The sequence below is a fragment of the Labeo rohita genome, chromosome 3 (genome assembly GCF_022985175.1).
Source record: "Labeo rohita strain BAU-BD-2019 chromosome 3, IGBB_LRoh.1.0, whole genome shotgun sequence".
Lineage (NCBI taxonomy): Eukaryota > Metazoa > Chordata > Actinopteri > Cypriniformes > Cyprinidae > Labeo > Labeo rohita.
Genome location: NC_066871.1, coordinates 15,487,945 through 15,508,836, shown reverse-complemented (window position 1 = coordinate 15,508,836; position 20,892 = coordinate 15,487,945). Strand labels below are relative to the sequence as shown.

The 20,892-nt window shown below is 36.1% G+C and overlaps 1 protein-coding gene across 3 annotated transcripts in view; it reads right to left on the bottom strand.

Annotated features, from left to right (window-relative positions):
- tnrc6c1 (trinucleotide repeat containing adaptor 6C1) overlaps nucleotides 1-20,892 on the bottom strand; it is a 66,414-nt gene that overhangs the window by 29,546 nt on the left and 15,976 nt on the right. For 2 of the 3 annotated variants that reach the window (XM_051101203.1, XM_051101207.1), the window contains exon 4: nucleotides 1,748-2,056. The exons of the other annotated variant lie outside the window; for it this stretch is intronic. In XM_051101203.1, coding sequence (XP_050957160.1) covers nucleotides 1,748-2,056 — 309 coding nt within the window. The remainder of the gene's footprint in view (nucleotides 1-1,747; nucleotides 2,057-20,892) is intronic. 3 annotated transcript variants of the gene reach the window in all.

Genomic DNA, 20,892 nt, shown 5'->3' with positions numbered 1-20,892 from the left:
TGTGTTATTTAATAAAAATATAATTATATTTTCAGAATGAAAATAATTTTTTTCCCCTCATACATAGTCAGTGGGGTAACGCGCCCCCAGCCAGGTGGGGTAAAATCCCCCAGGGGGGGAAAATGGGAAAATTCTGTAGCTTTTCTGAACATCAAATCCTTAGTTTTTCCATCAAATGAATTCTAACTAGTTGGTTAACTACACAATGTAAAAAAATACAATTATTTGGACTTTATATTTAAAAATGCATTAAATGCGTTAAAGCATTCCAACTGTATGTAAATACATCTAAATGCCACTTCAAATCCAGCTTCTGTTTTTCCTCTGCATTGCAAAAATGAATTTTGTTTCATACTGATTTTACTTGCTTGAAAACAGCCCAAATGGTTTTATTAGTCTAACTGACTGGTTAAATGTAAGAATCTGACTCAAATGATGATGCACACTTTTAGAAATAAAATAGCTTTATAAAATGTAAAAATGCTCATGAAAAGATAAAAAAAATAAATAAATTTAAACTTATTGGAATAGATTAATTTCTATCACTGCTGTGAACTGACCACAAAGAATATGAAGAATATCTAAAAAATTCAAAAGTCAGCTGTCCACGGTAGTCCTTAAGATACCAGCACAATAACACAACAATCGATAAAATTTCAGAAAATATCAAGATATCTTTTTTAGTCAATATCACACACCCCATGTGCTACTTTTCCATTGTTTTTCTATGTAAACACGCACGAGACCCACATCTTTGACCGTTGTGCTCTGCATCTTGACGCAATGTTCTAAAAATGTACTGCTCAAGTTGAAATAAGTTTAACGTTTTTTTTTTTTTTTTTTTTTTTTAAATACACAAAAACAAGTGGCGAAAGGCCACTTGGAATGGTTCTTGAGACTAGGGCTGGGTATCAGGTCTGATACTTTTTAGGCACTGCCTTGATACCATTGAGTATCGAAAAATGTCTTGCCTTTCGGTGCCAAATTTCCATACCTAAGCGGTTAATCTCATCAACGTTAGTAAGCCAATAAGCATGCAGGCATGCTTGATGTGCCTAACTCAAGCGCTGGTGATTGGCTCTGGTAAGACGTTAGGAAAAAACACTAGTTTACACCGTTTACGCCGAAAGACGTGGCTTACATATAAGGCTATAGTGTTTGAGCGCCCCAACCTCCATAAATGTAAGGCTACGTTTACATTAGTGTCATTTTAAAATGACAACGATTCTTGTCCGTATTGGCATTTCCACCACACTTCAAAAAAAGTTCTCAGTCCACACTACACGTCCGAAAACACGTTTTGCAACCATTCGTGCACACTGGTAGCATCATGCTACATAAGACTTTTATAAGATTTGACTTGACTTGACTCACTTTAAACCATCATCAAGTGTTCGTAATAACTTCCAATTAATAAAACTTCAGAATAATAAATATCGTCACTTGAATGTTATTCTCTCTTGCTCTTATCATGCGTGTCAGTGGTTGCCAACCCCAGCAAAAAAAAAAGACTGACACAAGAAAGGTGGTTTACATTATTGTATCAAACTTAGTGCTGAAAGAGCACAGGCTCATAGCCTGTACAAACACCCCCTGCCACAACCAGCTCTTCTACCTTCCTGCATTATTACATAACAAAAAACGTCAAAACAGACCGCAAGTTCACCAACTATGGGCGTTAAGTGTTTTCTGGGCTGCACCCTGACTCAGCAGGCTGCTCTGTGTACATCATGGAGGAGAGGCTGACCTGGGTGGGTTTGGCAGGAGAAGGGCTGAGACGTAGGGTTGGCGGACACTGGCTGCGCAAGAGCCGTACTTCCGGCGGGCAGAGGTTGGCCCCGCTTCAGTAGCTGCTTGTGTTCGTGTTGACGGAAACGAGGGGGCACCTCTCGGGGCGGGTAGCGAGGGGCTGCCGGCTGCTGCTGTTGGTTGCCGGAGGGTGCGCGCTTGCCATTGCCACCAGTGCTGCTGCTGGCTGAGGGCACGGACGGGTTGGTGGCGGTGCTGGGGTTGGTGGGGGGAGGAGGGGTGGGGCTGGGCTTGGCAGAGTCTGGCACTGTGGACACAGAGATGAAAGAACGAGAGAGACAGAGAGAGAGAGAGAGAAAGAGAGAGAAAGGGGAGAGGGAAGGATAAAGTTAATTTTAGCACATGCCATAATGAAAGCAAACAGGAAGTGTCTTTAGAGGGACGGCTATGAGAGGATTCGGGAGGGATGAGCAGGCTCGAGACCAACGCGGATGTCGTTCGCCTGTCGCTACCCATCACAGCTGGTCTAGACGCACAGGGGCTCTCGGGGTGGGAGAAGAAAGGAAACGAAAGTGCCGTTTATCTTTACGCATCCGAGTTGTGGAGGAGGCAGAAACGGTTACACAATTAGCCATCAGAGAGCCTGATCCAGGCAGATCTCCACCTGAGGCAGAGGCAAAGATGAAGCAGAGGGAGCGCAAACATCTGCGTAAATGAGTGTCGGACTTACGTAACGCAGACGGGGGAGATGCTTATTCTGCTGGGGGAAAAACCACTGTCTGGTGGTGAAAAAGAATCGTGGAGGAGGGAAAAAAATACTTTAAATCTACTACTTGGGTTTCTAGGCTTTTATTGATTTTAGTAGCCTCAGAATTTATAGGCAGAGAGACAGAGGGTGAAATACCAAAACGCATACAAAGATGCATTGAAATTATTCACAGGAGGCCCTCATGGAACAGACCACAAAACTTCAATAGCAGCTCTGCAACTGGTTAATACAAATTGCTGGTTTGTAATAAAACACAATGGTGACCGCTTACTTTTTCGGCAGTCTTTCTTCCAGTGTTTTCCCTGCTTGTTTTCTTTGTAGAGAACGCCATGAATCAACCCACTTCAAGATTAATTACAACATTAGAAACTTTGCTTTGAAGTACGTGAAAGTGTAAGTATATAGTAATTATAAAAATAAGGAAAACAGACAAAGGTACAAGACTGTGTGTTTAACAGTGTTGTGAGTAACACATTAGAAGTAACATGAGTTAAGTAATAATATTACTTTTTTCATATTACTTTTGAATTTCTAAGAAAATATCTGAGTTACTTTTTCAAATAAGTAACGCCAGTTACTTTTTTCCCCATTTATTGATTGACAAGTCTTCTGTCGGGAAATTGTGAGTAAACATGATGTTATTGTATTCTAGACTAAATGTGAACATGCATTAATTCATCTCACTCACAAAAAACAGATTCAGTATTCCTCAAAATTAATAAAAACAGTGAAATGCAAACTCAGAACATCATGCAACCCTGCAATAATTAAATAACAAATATCCTTTATGTATTTAGTCTCATTTTATTAACCAGTGTTTTTGCTGCTGACCTTCAATGATGCAATTCAACCATACTAATAAGCAAAAATTACTTTAGATAAACTAACATTTGCACTTCATTTTTTTTAAAGCTGAAGAGTAATCTCCTGCATAAATGTACTTTTCTTTCAGCCTGAGGTGAATTAATTTCACTTTTGGTGTAAAAGGGCTTTTACATTAGAATTGTTTTATATTAAAAACAAAGCAAGCCAGCCCTGCCCAGATTTAAAAAGTAATGCAAAAGTAACATAACACATTACTTTCCATAAAAAGTAACTAAGTAGCGTAATTAGCTATGCAAAACTGTAATGTATTACTTTTAAAAGTAACTTTCCCCAACACTGGTGCTTAATGATACATTGTGAATAAACTACTCATCCAATAAAGCTTTGAGAATGACATAAATCAAATTATGGTATATACAGCTACTAGGGCTGGGCGATATGGAGGAAAAAAAAGACCATGATACATGATACAATGTTTCATATCAGTTGATCATGATAAATTTCAAATCTCTATTTCCTTTAAGTTTAAAAGCAGATTTTTGTGCCTAAGTGAAAGTTGTAGAAACCAGACCATTAATTGTGGTTTTAAACTACTCTTCATGGTCAGAACATGACAAATACTTAACAAAATAAATATCATAAAAAAAGAACAATGAATTTCTCAGTTTCTGCATGTTCTAATGAGTGATATTGTTTTTAAATTATTATACACTTTTTGTCTCTTAGAAATGCGCATTTGATAGTAATAGTAGCTTGAGTTCAGATGCAGAAGTAAATTTATGTTATTACCAAAAACAGTAATACCTGAAAAATTGTATCAACCTCTTTGTTTATATAGTGAAATTTAATTATTCTGACTTAAAAATGAACTATTGCTCTTCTGTAGTAGCATACATTTAGATCATGATAACCAGAGTTAAAACTACACATATAGCACCTCAATACCATGGTAAAAATGTGACTGTATGGTTTCTAGTTATTTGTATGAAAAACCAGTCTAAAAACATTTAATACATTTAGTAAAAATACTGCAATTATATTCCATTACTCCTTTAATACATTTAATACATATCTACATTAATAATAATAATAATAATAATAATAATACAATTCAATACAAATATCCGACATTTCTGACACAACACCGTGGTGCAGTTGGTGTTACTACAGTAAATCAATGGTAAATTATGGCGATTTGTTGACTGAAAAGCCTTCTGACTGTAGCTACTAACAGCCCTAACAGCTACTGATATATAGTCATTATTTATAAATTAGCTACACATTATATTGCAAAATATTCATGTATGTGTTCATCACACTAGCATCAGTGAGCATTTGAACCTTCTGTAATAGTTGCATATGAGTCCCTTAGTTGTCCTCAGTGTGAAAAGATGGATCTTAAAATCAGTGTTGGAAAGGGTTCAAATACACAAAAATGCTGGAAAACCAAAGAATTTGTTGGATCTGAAGGATTTTTTTTTTGAAGAACAGCAGGCAGTTTAACTGTTCAGGACAAACAAGGGGCTCATGAACAACTATCACTAAATAAAAAACACAGCTGTGGATCATTCAGGTAACAACACAGCATTAACAATCAAGGGGATGTAAACTTTTGAACCGGCTCATTTTTATAAATTCAACTTATTTTCTCTTGTGGACTATATGTAAGCATCTTTTATGTGAAATATCTATAGATCCCTCTATTTTGGTAATGATTCTGAAAGGGGGATGCAAACTTTTGACCTCAACTGTAAAAACTTTTTTTTTTTTTTTTTTTTGCATTGTAGGAACTGGTAACAGGATTTCCACAACCCATCTTGCTTTGCATGGGACTGGAAACAGAGAGTACATTTAGAAATAAAGTGTAATTTCATGCATTTTTAGCAAAATGATAGGGGATTACCATTGCAATTAAGTGTAGAGCATGTGCTTGGGTTGAGGATCTGCTAAGAAGAATTCAAGTTCCTTGAAAAAGCAGTAACTATAGGAATTCAATCAGTTCAAGCTTCTGGCTGCCAACACCTAACGTCATATGTGTGCAGTTATATTTAGCTTGCTAATGTGTGTAATTGTTACCCAAGACATTTTTAAATCACTCAGGTGAACAACACCCTTCAGAATCCACTGCTTCTTTCGTATTGGCTGAAAGAGAGGCTCACATATAGATTATGTACTGGAGAGACCCAATGTGACGCAGCCTTAACGCTCCACGAAAACATGAATCCTGAGCTAGCGTGAACATGTCCTTTCAATTCCTCCCTTTCTCTCTCCCTCACGGGCACGTCCCTCCCCCAGTCGTGGCCCCTTGCTCTCTTTCACGCCATGTTTGCAGCACAGACGCTCTCCAGCGGCGCAGTCGCAGTGCTAAGCTGGAATCAGTGACGCCAATCCCTGATTAAGTCCAGCTCAGCCTGCCTGCCACGAGCGTGGACCGACCAATCGCTACAGTTTCTCCGTCCTCCTCTGCTTTTCTCTCGCATCTGAGTCGGTCCATTGTGATAGCCGATTATGAATGTGTTACAGGAAGCATATGGACTCCTAAGCGCATGGCTAATTTCTCTTGATTACGCTGGAAGTACCTGCATATTCTGTCTTTCGCACTTTTGCCCCGGGGTGGTGAAAAATGACTGCAGTCAGGGCCTTTTGATAAAAGGTATTCGAGAAGCTTCTGTGGAAACTGTCAGCGCTCATCCAATCACAACACGGCACTGGCGAGGAGAGGTTGGAGAGTGGAAGGGGGAGGGAGATGCAATGAGCTCTCGAACGGGAGACGAGGAAAAGAGTGTGTATGTGTGTGCGCGCGTGTAAGTGTGCGTATGCATCTAAATCCAGCTTTCTGAGCACTGGACACAGATACGCAACGCAAATCCTCAACCAATTATGCAGTTATGAGATTCATGTGAACTGAAACGCTTTAATTGCTAACCAGTTTACTAAGGCCTTTTTAAAGCTCTGCTGCTTTGATACACACTCTCGCGTGTAAACGCATTAAGGCCACTCGCCAAAGCCCTGATATACGAGACCTGGCCAAGATCTGTTATAGGAAACTTACAAATTCAATACAAGTTAAGCTCTAGAAAACCATATTTGAAGCATAATGCTGATTATCACAAAATGCAGTTTAATAAGAATAATAATAATAAAAAAATACTACAAATAATAATAACAATAATTTTATACTATAAATAATCAAAACAGTAATATAGGCAATATAATACATAATGCTGATTACAACAAAATGTAATTTAATAATAATAATAATAATAATAATAATAATAATAATAATAATAATAATAATAATAATATGAAAAAATAATACATTACAAATAAGAACAACAACAACAACAACAATATACTATAAATAATCAAAATAATATATTTGAGACAATGCTGATTACCACAAAATGTACTTTAATACGAAAAATACTACTACAAATAATAATAATAATAATAATAATAATAATAATTTACTAAAAATAAATCTAAATAATATATGAGACAATACTGATTACCACAAAATGTAATTTAATAATAATAATAATAATAATAATAATAATAATAATAATAAAAAATGTATAGACAACAACAACAACAAAAAATAATAATAATAATAATAATAACAATAATCTATGAATAAATAATCAAAAAATTATACATTTGAGACAATGCTGATTATCAAAAATGTAATTTATTAAGAAAAAATAATAAACTACAAAAATAGTTAAATATTAATAAATGTTAATAATAAAAAATCTAAATATTTGAGACATAAAGCTGATTATCACAAAATTGTATAATTGTTTTGTAATTTAATAATAATAAAAATGAAAACAATACAATTATTATTGATAATAATAATAATAATAATAATAATATAAATAATGAAAATAATAAAATACTTGAGACATAATGCTGATTACCACAAAATGTAACTTAAAAAAATACAAATGCAAAAATATATAAGTAATAATGATAATAATAATAATAATAATAATAAAAAAATAAAAACTACAAACAAATAATCAAAATAAAAAGAACGTATTTGAGACAAAATACTGATTATCACAAAATATAATTTAATAATAATAAACAATTATATACTACAAATACAGTATATACTACTATAATTTGTTGTTAAAAATCCTAACTACAAATAATAATAATAATAATAATAATAATAATAATAATAATAAAAATAATAACAACAACAACAACAACAATAAAAATAAACCAATAATATAAATAATACTACATTTTACATTTATTCTTTTTTTTATGTTAATATTTTTACATTTTTAGATTTTTCATTTGCAAACGCAGCTACAAATAGCTGGACAAAGCTATTTATGTAATGTATGAACAATTCTGGCACTTACAATGCAAGTACACATGTACACAATAAAAATTCTTTTACATGATAATCCAACGGATACAACATAACTTTTTCCATGAATGACAGTGATGAATAACTAATTCACCGGCCCTGAATAGTTCATAAATGATGATCAGACAACATTCAACTCAAAAATTATGTTTTTTATGACTTTTATTCCACATTTCTGCTTTGATACCCACATTATGCAAGTGCGTGACTTTACTGTAAGTGCTTTACTGTTACTAAAAATTAAAGAAAAAAAGAGAAAAGAAATGATTGTCTGTAGTAATGGACATTATTCCATTAATGCTGTCGATATACATTAACGTATTGATCCCGAAAAATTATTTTAATCACCATTCATCTACAGTATACAATAGCAACAGGGAACAAATGCGGCCTGATCAGACATGCAAAGCTTCTTCATCCACTAAAATTATTTTATCAAACAAACAGGCACTCCGATAAATCACATTAAAAAAACTACCTGGGACATTCATGGGATGCTGTCTCAACAAAAACCCAGGCTCTGTTCTAGTGCAGGAAGAAAAGACTGACACGGGACAAAAGCAAACATCAGCTTCTTTTGTGGAGGCCGCATTAGATATTAAACTCGTCTGTTTGTGAAACAGCTCAAACGCACACTGAATTCCCAGTGAATTAAAAAGCACTTCATTACAAAGAGAAAAAGAAAAAGAGCACATTATACACCGGCCCAAGGGAGTATTTTCCATCTCACGGTGTGCCACCGATCGCTCTCACTTTCACAAAGACATCTTCATTTACTGACTGATGAGAAATTAAATCCTGCATTACACGTTCAATTCTTCGACTACACGGGACAGATGAAAGCACTAAAGGTACGAGAATGGTGTAACACGTCCTGGTAGGCTGAAATTACAGGACCTGAGCCCAGTCTAAGTACAGAGGAGACACCTTAAATGTAATTACAGCACACTGACAGAGCCTCCTACTACAGACACACACTCTGCACATGCTGCTAAAGCGTAATGACAGGCTTTCCAAGATGAGCCGTGACTTCAAACGGAGGCCAGAAAACGCTGAGTGGGTTTATTTTGATCAAAAGCACTTTCCAGCCCTGTTTTCAGACTGCAAGCCAGTTACGAGACAAGACAAAGGCATTGTGATGTGGAGATGTGAATCAGACCTCACAGAGAGAACAGGTTTTTGAGGTCAATATAATTGAACGTCGCTCTCTCTCAATGGCACGTTAGCGGCCATCTGTGGAGGAGAGTACGGGCAGAGTTTGTACAACCAAATCATTATCTGTCACTTTGACAGACTCGGTTGTAAATGTTTCGCCACGATCTATTTTAAACAGGCCTTGTTTTCCAGAAAATTATATGGAGTTTATAAAACATAGGCTACAGTGAAAGCTAAGGAACTAAAATCATGTACAACTGGTAAGCACGAGTTTGGAGAAAACAAGAAGTTGAAGAAAATGAACTCAAGTTTCCACAACATCAAGAAAATCTCTGCATTTGTAATGTGACATTAAAGTCCACTTTTACATGGTGTTTGGACATAAATGTTTGTTGGCAGTGTGTGAACACAACCACCCTACAATCATAAAAATCCACCCACTCCTTATTTTTTTTAATCCTCATTAAACCAGACCAGTCTCATTAGGCATGCGGTTTTGATTCTCTAAGCAATGTGATGTCACGTTGCTTAGGCCCCGCCCACGGCCGCTGACTGACAGTCTTGCACTGCAATAGTTTCTACTTTTAGCGAGTTGTCGAGTTCTCTGTGCTCGAGCAACTATAACGTCAATGTCGTGTAAGCAATCCCGGTGTTGTGTTTGGGTGTAAAACTGAACATAAAAGTCTTTTCTCCCAAAATCTGACGGCCACGGAGGGCACAGTGGATTGCTTTTATTTTTCAAGGTAATGCACCTCAAAATCTACGTACGTTTATGCCTGCGGAAATCGTTTCTCTTCAGACTGCTTTGTGAATGTCATGCTGTTTGTATTTGAGTGCGTACGTTATCAATGTATTTCAATAGAGGAGCACCGCGCTTGTGAGATTAGTTCCCGCAAGCTCTGGAACACTGTTTTGTCCCATTTTCAGAGTGTTTGGCTTCCCATATGTACAGCTGAACACCGGTTCTCTCGCTCTCAGTCATGTTGCTTACTTTAGATTTGCAAAGCAGAGATGTATACGGTACACCCTCTTCTGTAGATGGGGTGGGAACGTGCAGCTCATTTGCATTTAAAGTGATAAACACCAAAACAGCTCTTTTGTAGACATGCCCTAAAAATGACATTTTCCACGTTATAATAAATGATCTGTGGGGTATTTAAAGATGAAACTTTACACACGCATTCTGGGGACACCCAAGACCAAATTTACATCTTAGGGGCATAATAGGCGCCTGTCATAATGTTACCTGTCATGGATCACACACTTTTTTCTGAGAAAACACTCCAAACCTGTACCTTAAAAATAAATAAGTAAATAAATAATAGGCTCCTGCACTGATTTTTTTTTTTTCCTTACAATTTCAACATGATAAAATACTTTAGAGTTTGACTTAAGTAGAAAAATGCATGTTCTTAAAAAGTATAAAAATACAAGTTGTGAGATTATTAATATTGATTTTTGCAGGTCTAGAATTAACGCTAAGAAAATTAAGCTAAGATGAGGGGGTGAATTCAAATAAGAAAAAACATTATTTCTAACGTTTTTAAACTTATTTTAATGCTTGTTTTGCCTTTAAATCATTTTAAATCATCTTGAGGACCCATCAGAAGTTTTCTGAGGCCCCCTAGTGGGCCCTGGCCCCTGCCTCATCTAATCATATACGGAAACAATAATGACTTTAAGTCTTAAAAAAAAATAAAATAAATAAAATAAATACAAAATGGCCACGAATGTCTCTCGCTTTTTTCTTTTTATTCTGTTCTTGAAATGTAAAACAAACAAACAAAATCTTGTAATCAGTCACTCTTGCTTAATTCTCACCCTTATGTATCAATTCTTCTATGGGCAATTTTACAAAATTGGTGCAAACTGCTGTCCTACAGCTAAAAAAAACACATGTAAAAAGCATTTAAGTATTAAATCTTAGATGTTTACTAAAATCATTTTAATATCTACTGAAACCCACAATAATATTCAAAATATCAGTAAGCTTGATATATATAAAATCATCATTTATTGGGTACTTTCAATTGGGAGGCGGCTGTCTCAAACCCTATCCTCTAAATTTCAACTTATGAAAATAACACTGAAATATATATTTTTATTTTTTTCCATTGTTGTTTTTAAAAGTATCTTTTTGATTCTTTTAAAAAGTGAAGTTCAAAACAATTATTTTAGATTTTCTATGTAAATTATGAAACCATAAATTATGAAACCTGTGTGTGACTATAAGAAACGTTACGACCAAATACCTTTTTCCTGCAATTAAGCACACCTTTTTGAAGGTTACTCCATAACATTTAGATTTTATACGTGTACTACTGTTCAGAACTGTGCTAGCTAACCATGTGCTGATTAGAATCTTTGAGCTAGATTCAAAAGTATCTAAAACTACTGAAACAATCACTATACCAAAACATTTGGTAGAGTTTCGGTAAAGATAACTTTATCGTTATCGCATAGAATTGTCACTACCAAAACCAAGCGACAAAAGGAAACACATAATCCTCATATTTGGTGGAAATAAACAAAATTTTAGTACAGTTATGCAATTATTTTAGTATTTTAGTATGTTTTAGAAGCGTTTTAGTATGCGAGCTAAAATCCTGTAATGTGATGTGGTCGCTACCACAACATTACTGTCACTACCGAAAATGTGACATTAAACATTGGATATTTTGTCAAAAATAAAATTACTGAATTACCAGCTAAGATGTTATGATGGTTTTTGGTTCAATGTATATTCAAACTAATGAATCCTTAACTGTGAAATCACTATGATCAACTTTCTGCCTTTTACAGCGAAAAACTGAATTCAAAATACAACAAATCTCCTAAATTGCACTTGAAATATTGTTAAAAATGTAATTGTTATGGATTTACCTCTGAAAAAATTAATAAACATATTTACAATGTAGATGTAAGCAAAATCGTAATAGGTAAATATAAACCTTCTAATTAAATTACTATTACTGTGTTTCGGTAGTGACAAATTTCTGAACTTTCTGAAAATACAGTATGAGAATTAACTGCACAATTACCAGAAATGTGTACCTTGGATATTATACAGTTTGCATACAAATTTTTACATACAATTTTTTTAAAAGGACATTTTTTCCCCAAGACATTTCCAACTCTGACTTTGGACCAGTTGTGTAGAACGGCCCATTTATTTCTTCCTGTCAATTTTCATGATTTTCCACAATTCTTTTTCATAATGACTAACCCCTAATTACATTCCATCCTGTGAGAATATTTCTTAAGTAGGGAGATCTCTTATTTTTTGTCTGTCAAAATGAAACAAAGCATCCTGGATTCTCCATCAACGTTTTTTTAAGTTCAGTAAATGAGAGAGCATTTTCTGCAAACACAGCCTCGTGTACAGAGGGTATCTGTGCATGTCCTCTGGAGCCAGACATATGAGCGATTCTCCTTAGGGTGGCACTTATTACACAGACACCTTGTGATGCCGTGTACATCCCCAGGTCCCAGACTATGCTTGTTGCTATGGAGATACACACCTTGCAGTTGTTTTTTTCTATCCGCCTCTCCCAGATCTCATCATAGCAGAGCATCTGTCACTTCCTCACAACACAAACACACCTCACTTAGGCTGCTACAGGACTCACAAAATGCAATAAACTGACAGGTCAAAATACATGTACGGGTGAGCAGATGTTGACAGATAATATAGTTTAAGGGAGGCAGCTTTATGTAACAATTTTAAAAGCATATATACATAAAGAAGTAAAGTCACATCTTAAGTCATCATAAAATAGCCTAATTGAGGAAACGATATATCAGAATCTCAACAAGCGGCCTACATAAATATGGCTTGAGGTCCGCATGTGGTCTGCGTGTTGACTAGTGCTGCTTTAGCTCAAGTGAATAATCTTTGTTTTTACGGTATCAAACCCTAGACGTCAAACAAAATAGTCAGCTCGTGGTCAGTGAGTTCAATACCCTGCAGCAGCGAGATTAGCTCTAATACGATCTACACAACCGAGAGTGACGTGTGACCCGACCCTGCCAATAGACACGTTTCAAAGGCTTCACGCATAAGATCACAAATCAGTGGAAGCCATTGCAGGGAAATCACCGTAACGCTCGCCTATCATGCTAATCTCATCGTTTTCCATGTTTAACCTTGCAGGAACGAGAAGAGTCTGGAGATCTTAATTAGCGGCGTTTAAATATGCAGCTGTATTTAAGTCCTGCGGTTTCTCGCGGAGAGATGAAAAGACCCGCATGAGAGGAAGACTGGGAGCTGCTCTACATGAAAACTGGAGCGACATGGGACGTGCCTCATGGGACAGGCACAGAGCAGAGAGAAATCCTTACCATAGTCACCCTCAATTAACCGCACTTCATATGAACATCCCCCCAGCACACGCACTAAGACAGTGATAGTGAACATGAGTGGATTGTCATAATCACTGACACTGTATAAATGCATTAATATTGAATCAGTTGAACTGTTTCAAAAATCATTAAAAGGTTTGATTTGTTAAGTTATGCAAACGTATATTTACTAGTATGAAAACAGCTTTTTGGTGAAAAGCTGCAGTACAAATATCAAATATTGTTTTGTACAATTTTAATGACTGTTTTAATGTCTTTACAACCTTTCTGGGCCTTGAACGTGTCTGTTGCGTTGCTGTGTATGCAGGGACAAAAGGTATTTGATTTTATCAAAAATATCTTACTTTGTGTTCTGAAGATGAATAAAGGTCAAACAAACAAAAAAGAAATAGTGATAATAAGTAATAAAAAAAACAAACCCCAAACGTTTGAACAGTAATGTATCTTTATTAAATTTGTATATACAGTTGAGGTCAAGAGTTTACATACACCTTGCAGAACCTGCAAAATTTTTATAGTTGCATTTATAAAAAGGACCCTATTAAAAAGTTTACATATGCTTGATTGTTAATACTGTGTTGTTGGTGGATTAGAGATGGATCTCAAAATCATACAGTCATTGTTGGAAAGGGGTCAAATACACAAAAATGCTGGAAAACCAAAGAATTTGTGGGACCTGAAGGATTTTTTTTAAGAACAGCAGACAGTTTAACTGTTCAGGACAAACAAGGGACTCATGAACAACTATCACTAAACAAAAAAAAAAAAAAAAAAAAATCAGCTGGGGCTCATTCAGGTAACAACACAGTATTAACAATCAAGTGTATGTAAACTGTTGAAGGGGGTAATTTTTATAAATTCAACTATTATTTCTCTATGTGGACTATTTTCGACTTCAACTGTACTTAGGCATTTATTTTATTAGTTGTATTTAAGATCTTAATTGCTTTCATGCCTGCTCTAATTTTCTCTAATAGTTACAAAAATGAATAAATGTTGTACTCTTAAATGGCTAAAATGTAGTTGGTTAAAACCAAACGCATTTAGTAGCTTGTAAGTGTACCTAGCTACTTCATAAAGAGGTTCATAAGGACTGCAGTCTAAATACTTTAAATTATGATTAGCCGCGTCTCAAAGCAACTTTCCCAACATTGCGTCATAACAATAAGGCCACAAATTTCACTAGGGAATCTGCTATCTCTGGACTGAGGCCACTTCTTAAACCGAAGCAATTTGCACAAGCCTCTAATCTGGGATGAAGCACCACTAACTGCTAAACACTGAGGAACCGCACAGCAACCCGTCGTGTCTGACACCCTAGGCTGGAATTAGTCCATGCCGGGTCTTATGAGCGTATGAGAGTTTTATGATCAAAGGAACGTGCATGAAGACGAGCAGGTACAGCCTGCGGAGCAGATACCCGACCTCGGCTCACCTGACCTGCGCTACCGGTACGCATGTGTCTGCGTTCTTTCACTCCACATTCCACCAAACTGTCTGATATTCAAACAGGAACGTTATGAAGACAGACAGGTCTATTATAAGCCATCCTGTGCTTTTCCCACCACCCTTTCTTCTACTATTACGCTTTTACGCAGAAAGTGATCAGCCACACTTCAAAACAAACACTCAAGGACAGTACAGCACAGTGTCATTTTTAAAGGGAGATTGAGCTCATGCGAACACACACACACGGCAGGCAAAAAGACAAGATGGCGGTAGGCTGCACTGCCTGAGGCAGGCTATAAATACTGACCCAGTCAGAGAACGTGTCTGTCTCTCTCCACACACACCACCTCCAGCAGTTCAAACACATACACAAACACACGCACACACTCTCCGAATCAGAAAACCACCAAAGCCTTTTTTCGACCATGCGAGAAATTCAGCAACAGCAGCATGTCTCACACTGTGTCCTGACCAGGCACAATATGAAAAAAAAAATAACAGCGAAATGTGATAAAATGTTTTCTTAAGCAGTTTATTCATCACATATTTACTACTTTTTGCACGGTGCTAAGTTAAATTGACATTTTACAAAAAAGACATGCACCTGAAGATACGATTATATTTTGATGAAAAGATGAAACAGAAGTCCTGAATTTGTCAGAGTAGCTGCTTGATCTGCTACTCTCCCTATAGTAATTGTGGTAAAAGTACATTTTTAATTGAAAAACACAGAGGCAGAGCGAATTGTGCTAGCCATTGACACACATATACATGCAGCAGTGCAAAGACTTAAAAAGCAAGCAGGAAGGCATCAGCTTGGTAAGGATTTGCATCACCATTTATGGGATGTTGTAAAAATAGTTACCTACGTAAAAGCGCACCAATTCGACCAGTGTCTTTGGTTTTCTATGCAAATCAGCGGAGGTTCTTTTGAGAGCCTGATGTTTCTCAGAGAAACACCGACTCTTCTGCGAAGCTGCTGACTTACATACATGTGAACGTGGAGTGTCGGAAAAATTTATTTTTTAAATTCAAACTGTGTCTGCTGCTACATAGGAACTTTGATGAAAAGTTGGAACATTTTACAGGATATTAAAGAAATGGTTCTTTTTTGTTTTTTTTGGCATTTTGTGCCTTTACTGTGACAGAACAGTGAAGAATTAACAGGAAGTGATGTGGGAGAGAGATTGGGAAAGGTCCTCGAGTCTGGATTCGAACATGGGACGCCTGAAGCGTAATGGCGCTATTTGTCGGCGCGCTGCCCACAAGGCTATCGGTGCCAACTGAAGGGGTAGTTCACCCAAAAATGAAAATTTTATCATTAATTACTCACCTGCACGTCGTTCCAAACCCGTAAGACCGTGTTCATCTTCAGAACACAAATTAAGATATTTTTGATGAAATCCAAGAGCTTTCTGACCCTGCATATACAGCAACGCAACTGACACGTTCAACATGACAACATGACATCAGTGACATCAGTGGTTCAACCATAATTTTCTACAAAGAATATTTGTAGAATATTACAAGAATATTCTGCATGCTAAGAAAACTAAAATAACAGCTTTATTTGTCCAGTCTTACTTATTTGAACCAGAATATACAGATGATAAACTAAGAGAGATGGATGGTCTAGAACGCATGCATTGTGGTACTACTGTGAACGCACGGCAGAGACTGACATAAAGTCATTATTTTTGTTTTCTTTGCACACAAAAAGTATTCTTGTAGCTTCATAACATTACTGTTGAAACACTGATGTCACATGGACTATTTTAACAATGTCCTTACTACCTTTCTCGGCCTTGAACGTGGTAGTTGCTTTGCTGTTAATGCATGGTCAGAAAACTTTCAGATTTCATCAAAAATATCTTAATTTGTGTTCTGAAGATAAACAAAGGTCTTACGGGTTTGGAACGACATGAGTGTGTGAGTAATAACAGAATTTAATTTTTTGGGATGAACCAACCCTTAGACGAGATTTGTACAAAACAACACAAATGTTGTTTTTGCTATGGAAACCAAAATGTGTCAAAGCAAACCACAGAAAACCTGTCATGCATATGACGTTCAAATTTGACAGTATTAAAAAATACAGTAGCTTTACTACTGACGAAAATGCATGGATCTATAACACATGCCATTTCTTATAAGTGGAATCCCTGGTAAAGGTCTCATTATATTTGAGGATTGTGCATTAAAGTATCAACTCAAAAGAGTGTCTAAGAAACAGAGAACACCACTGACTCCGTGAGGGCATCCCAGTAAAATAAAGTCCCATTATTATAATGCAATTTACCACATAATGCAAAGTGTTGGTGTAATTACTCAAATGAAAAAAGGCTAAATAACCTGTTATTAAAATGACTCAGAGCAATGAAAAAAAAAAAAAAAAAAAAAAAAAACTATCTTTAACAACTTTATGTACATGGACTGTTGGTGATGGTGATACTGAAAAATAAAATGCACCTATACTACAGATAAACAGGTTTATGTTACCACATATACAACAGATGAACACTACATCAAGGTCTGTTTTCATTTCAAGTTTTGAGAAGATATTCCCTCATTTAAAGTAATCTGATTTAGTGACTTTATTTACCTAGTTACAACTGAACTAAGTTATAATATAAATAAATTATATAACCTGTTATATAGATAATTTTTTTTATTAAATATAGAACAAAATTCATCACAATGCCTTTTCAATAACAGAAAGGCATAAAAATGTCTCAAATGGGATGCCAGCTACAGCACCAGCTCCCTGCCGGGGAAAACTGGCACTTGATTTGGTGTCTATTTTACTGCCAAGAGACATTTTAGTAACAACAAAGTGAATTTCTAAAAAGCAAGTTCAGAGCTTGAAAAAAAGCATCCAAAAACCATGCTTCACTAGGCCATGAGTCATCCTTCTGCTCACTGCCCTGCATGCACACAGTGGGTAGCGGCTGCCCTCTCAGATGGGCTGTCTGGGTAAGGACTCACAGAGCAGGAGCCTGTATTCTGCTCATACAGCGGACGCCAAGGTCTCAGGGGATCAAACTCCTCCTTAGGAATGGAGGAACTCAAGGACGAACAGCCAGACTGAGTCATTAGCAGTAATTAACGATGCCCTAACTCTGCAAATATGGCATAGGATGGTGCTGTAATGAGCAGGTCCTTAAAGCAGAGCAGGTGTTAACTGACAAACAACCTGCGTGAGCTGTTCAGCCTGACAGGTAATGGACCCCTCTAAAACGGCCATATCAAACAGACCAAAGGATGTTTACACAAAGATTGATAACTATGGAGATATTAGCATCCACACCAACAGACGACAAAGTTTTGTTTACTATAAGCACATGCTGCTGGTATGTTGTCTGCCACTTTAAACGCTTGAGCTCTTTAAAATCAAGTGGATTCTGACTGGCTGTCAATGTTTTTATCATTCATCAGCTGAAAAAAAAAAAACATTCAGAAGTAATCCTAACTATATCGTTCCTGTATCATTCTCATTAAAGGGGTCATGAAGTTAGAAATCAAAATGGTCTTGATCTTTTGACATGTAAGAGATCACTGTACTATAAAATGTAGTGTAAAAATGTCCTGTAAGTTTCAGAAACTTTCTTGTTAGTCTAAGAACAGCTTATACTGAAGTCAGTCTGCCAAAACAACAGGTTGTGAAATGTGTCACTTTATGATGTAATAGTGTCTAAACATCGCCTCTACAGAGGAAGATCAACTCCTGCTTCGACATCACTGCCTGTTTAGCTCCGCCCACCAATTCGCACATGAGGCATAAAAAAAAAAAAAAAAAAAAAAAACGCAGTGCCAAGTTGTGGAAAATCAGTCTTTGCATTGTCTTCCTTCTGATTCGAGCATTAGGACAGAGTGGATGAACTATTTTTAATGAACTTCTGGACCATGACAGTAAGAACTTGGTCCTTTGTTCACTTCATTTTACAGCTGATTCGTTTACAAACAAGGTACAATTCAACGCAGGACTTTCAAAAAGACTGAAACTAAAAGAAACGGTAATGTCACACCACACAAATAGGGGTGAGAGAAAAAAATAATAATAAATCGATTCTCCGATGCATCGCGATTCTCTCTTCAATGATTCTGAATCGATTCTGAATATTTCAGAATCGATTCTGAGCTTGTTTTTTTTCCCGCATATGGCACGTGTGCACGCTAGAGATGTGGCAGGCTGTGAGACACGTGCGCACTGCTTGACAATGTGTGCTTCCACTCACCATGTTTTACTTTAGATATGCTTACATTAATGCCGTTTGTAATGGAGTACTATTAGATGGACGAAACTCGCGCACTGACAGACTTTCACGTGTGCTTTGTGTTTGCTGTCCTGAAGATTGATTGCAGCTGCGGTTAAATGCACTTGCATTTTCAAATACTTTTATATGAAATTGATGATCACACAGTCAGTTACATTTTCAGAGCAGGACAAAACATCTAATATATCGAAATAGATCTGTGCATTTAATCTTTAAAAAGTAGCCTGCTTCTGTAATAAAAGATTAAAGACATTTTGCACAACATAAATTTGATCTAAAATTTATATGAAAATGTAGCTATGTGCAGTAATATTGAAAACCGAGAATGTGACGCATCGTGATATTGAGTTAATGATGAAAATCGTAATTGAATTGAATCATGAAACCAGTGAAGATTCGCACTCCTACTTTTAAGATGCCAGTACTGACATACAGAGATTCAAACTATAAACAAAAAGCAAAGAAACTGCAATTTTGGTTAAAATGTATGGTTGTAAAGATGTATTTACACAGCAGAAGAATTAATTGGTCAAGAATCGTTTTGGAATAAAGATATAGTTATCGTAACAGTTATTGTCCTTGGTGTGAATGGGCAGCAGTTCAAATGAACAGTTTGTATTCATGCTTTCCTAATGTTTAGAAGCGAGTTAATCTAGAATCAATGAATCTGCAATACAATACAATGTCTTTTAAATAGTGACACAAATAGTGGATATATTTCACAACTCTCAATAACTAACTACAAGACATTTTTTTACAAGATGTGAGTTTCCTGAGAATAGAACCCATGACCTAAGAGTTACTAGCACCATGCCCTACTAGTTGATGTGGAAGAACATATGTGACCCTGCACCACATAACCAGTCATAAGTCAAACAGATATGTCTGTAGCAATAGCCAAAAAACTGTATGGTTCAAAATTTTTTCTTTTATGCCCAAAATCATTAGGTTATTAAGATCATGTTCCATGAATATATTTTGTGAATTTCCTACCATAAACATATCACAACTTAAATTTTGATCAGTAAAATGCATTGCTAAGAACTTCATTTGAACAACTTTAAAAGGCGATTTTCTCAATATTTCATCCCCCCCTAACAAACCACAAATAAATGGAAAGCTTATTTATTCAGCTTTCCAATTATATATTAATCCCAATTTCAAAAAATTTACCCTTACGGCTGGTTTTATTGTCCATGGTCACATATGCATTTTATGGTCAACACTAAAATAAGTAATAAAAAAATGCTAATAGATATGATGGTTTCTTGCAACTGTGTGACTCAAACAAAACTTTTTTTAGAATCTTTCAAGATTTGATGTCATAAAGAGAATGCAAACCTTCTCAATGCCAGCAATTAGTGCACACAAACCATTATTTACCAAGTAAATGATCCAAACCCTGAAAAGTTAAAAAGTACCCACTCAAAATATAATACATACATAAGCATTCAATACATACTATAACATAATTGGATTCAAACTGAAGCTGACCTATCAAGCGGGTTAGATCAGACTAAAAAAAAGTGTGGAAAAAAAATCTCAGAGTTTGCTTATTACCGAAAAGTAAGGCAAGTATGTTATGTTAAAGATAATCAAAATGATAAGATAAAAAGTACCTGTGGCTGAAGTAAAAAAAAGGGTGCTAAACCCAAAAAAACCAAAAGAGCAGAAACGACTGAAAAATCCAGTTTAGCACATTAAAAATCAGCAGCAAAACTGATTAGTCCATTAGGTTTGTGTGTATGCGACTGAGCTAAAACAATGAGATTGAAAGTGAAAGAAATACCTTGGGAAAAAAAAGGAGAGGTGAAAGGGGGATGGTTGTTTTTTCAGTTGCTTGAATATCTGCCGAGGCCTCTGAGTTTCTCTGCGGCCAAAACCAAGAGACTTGAGCTGACAGGAAACTTAAGCAGGTTCTCACT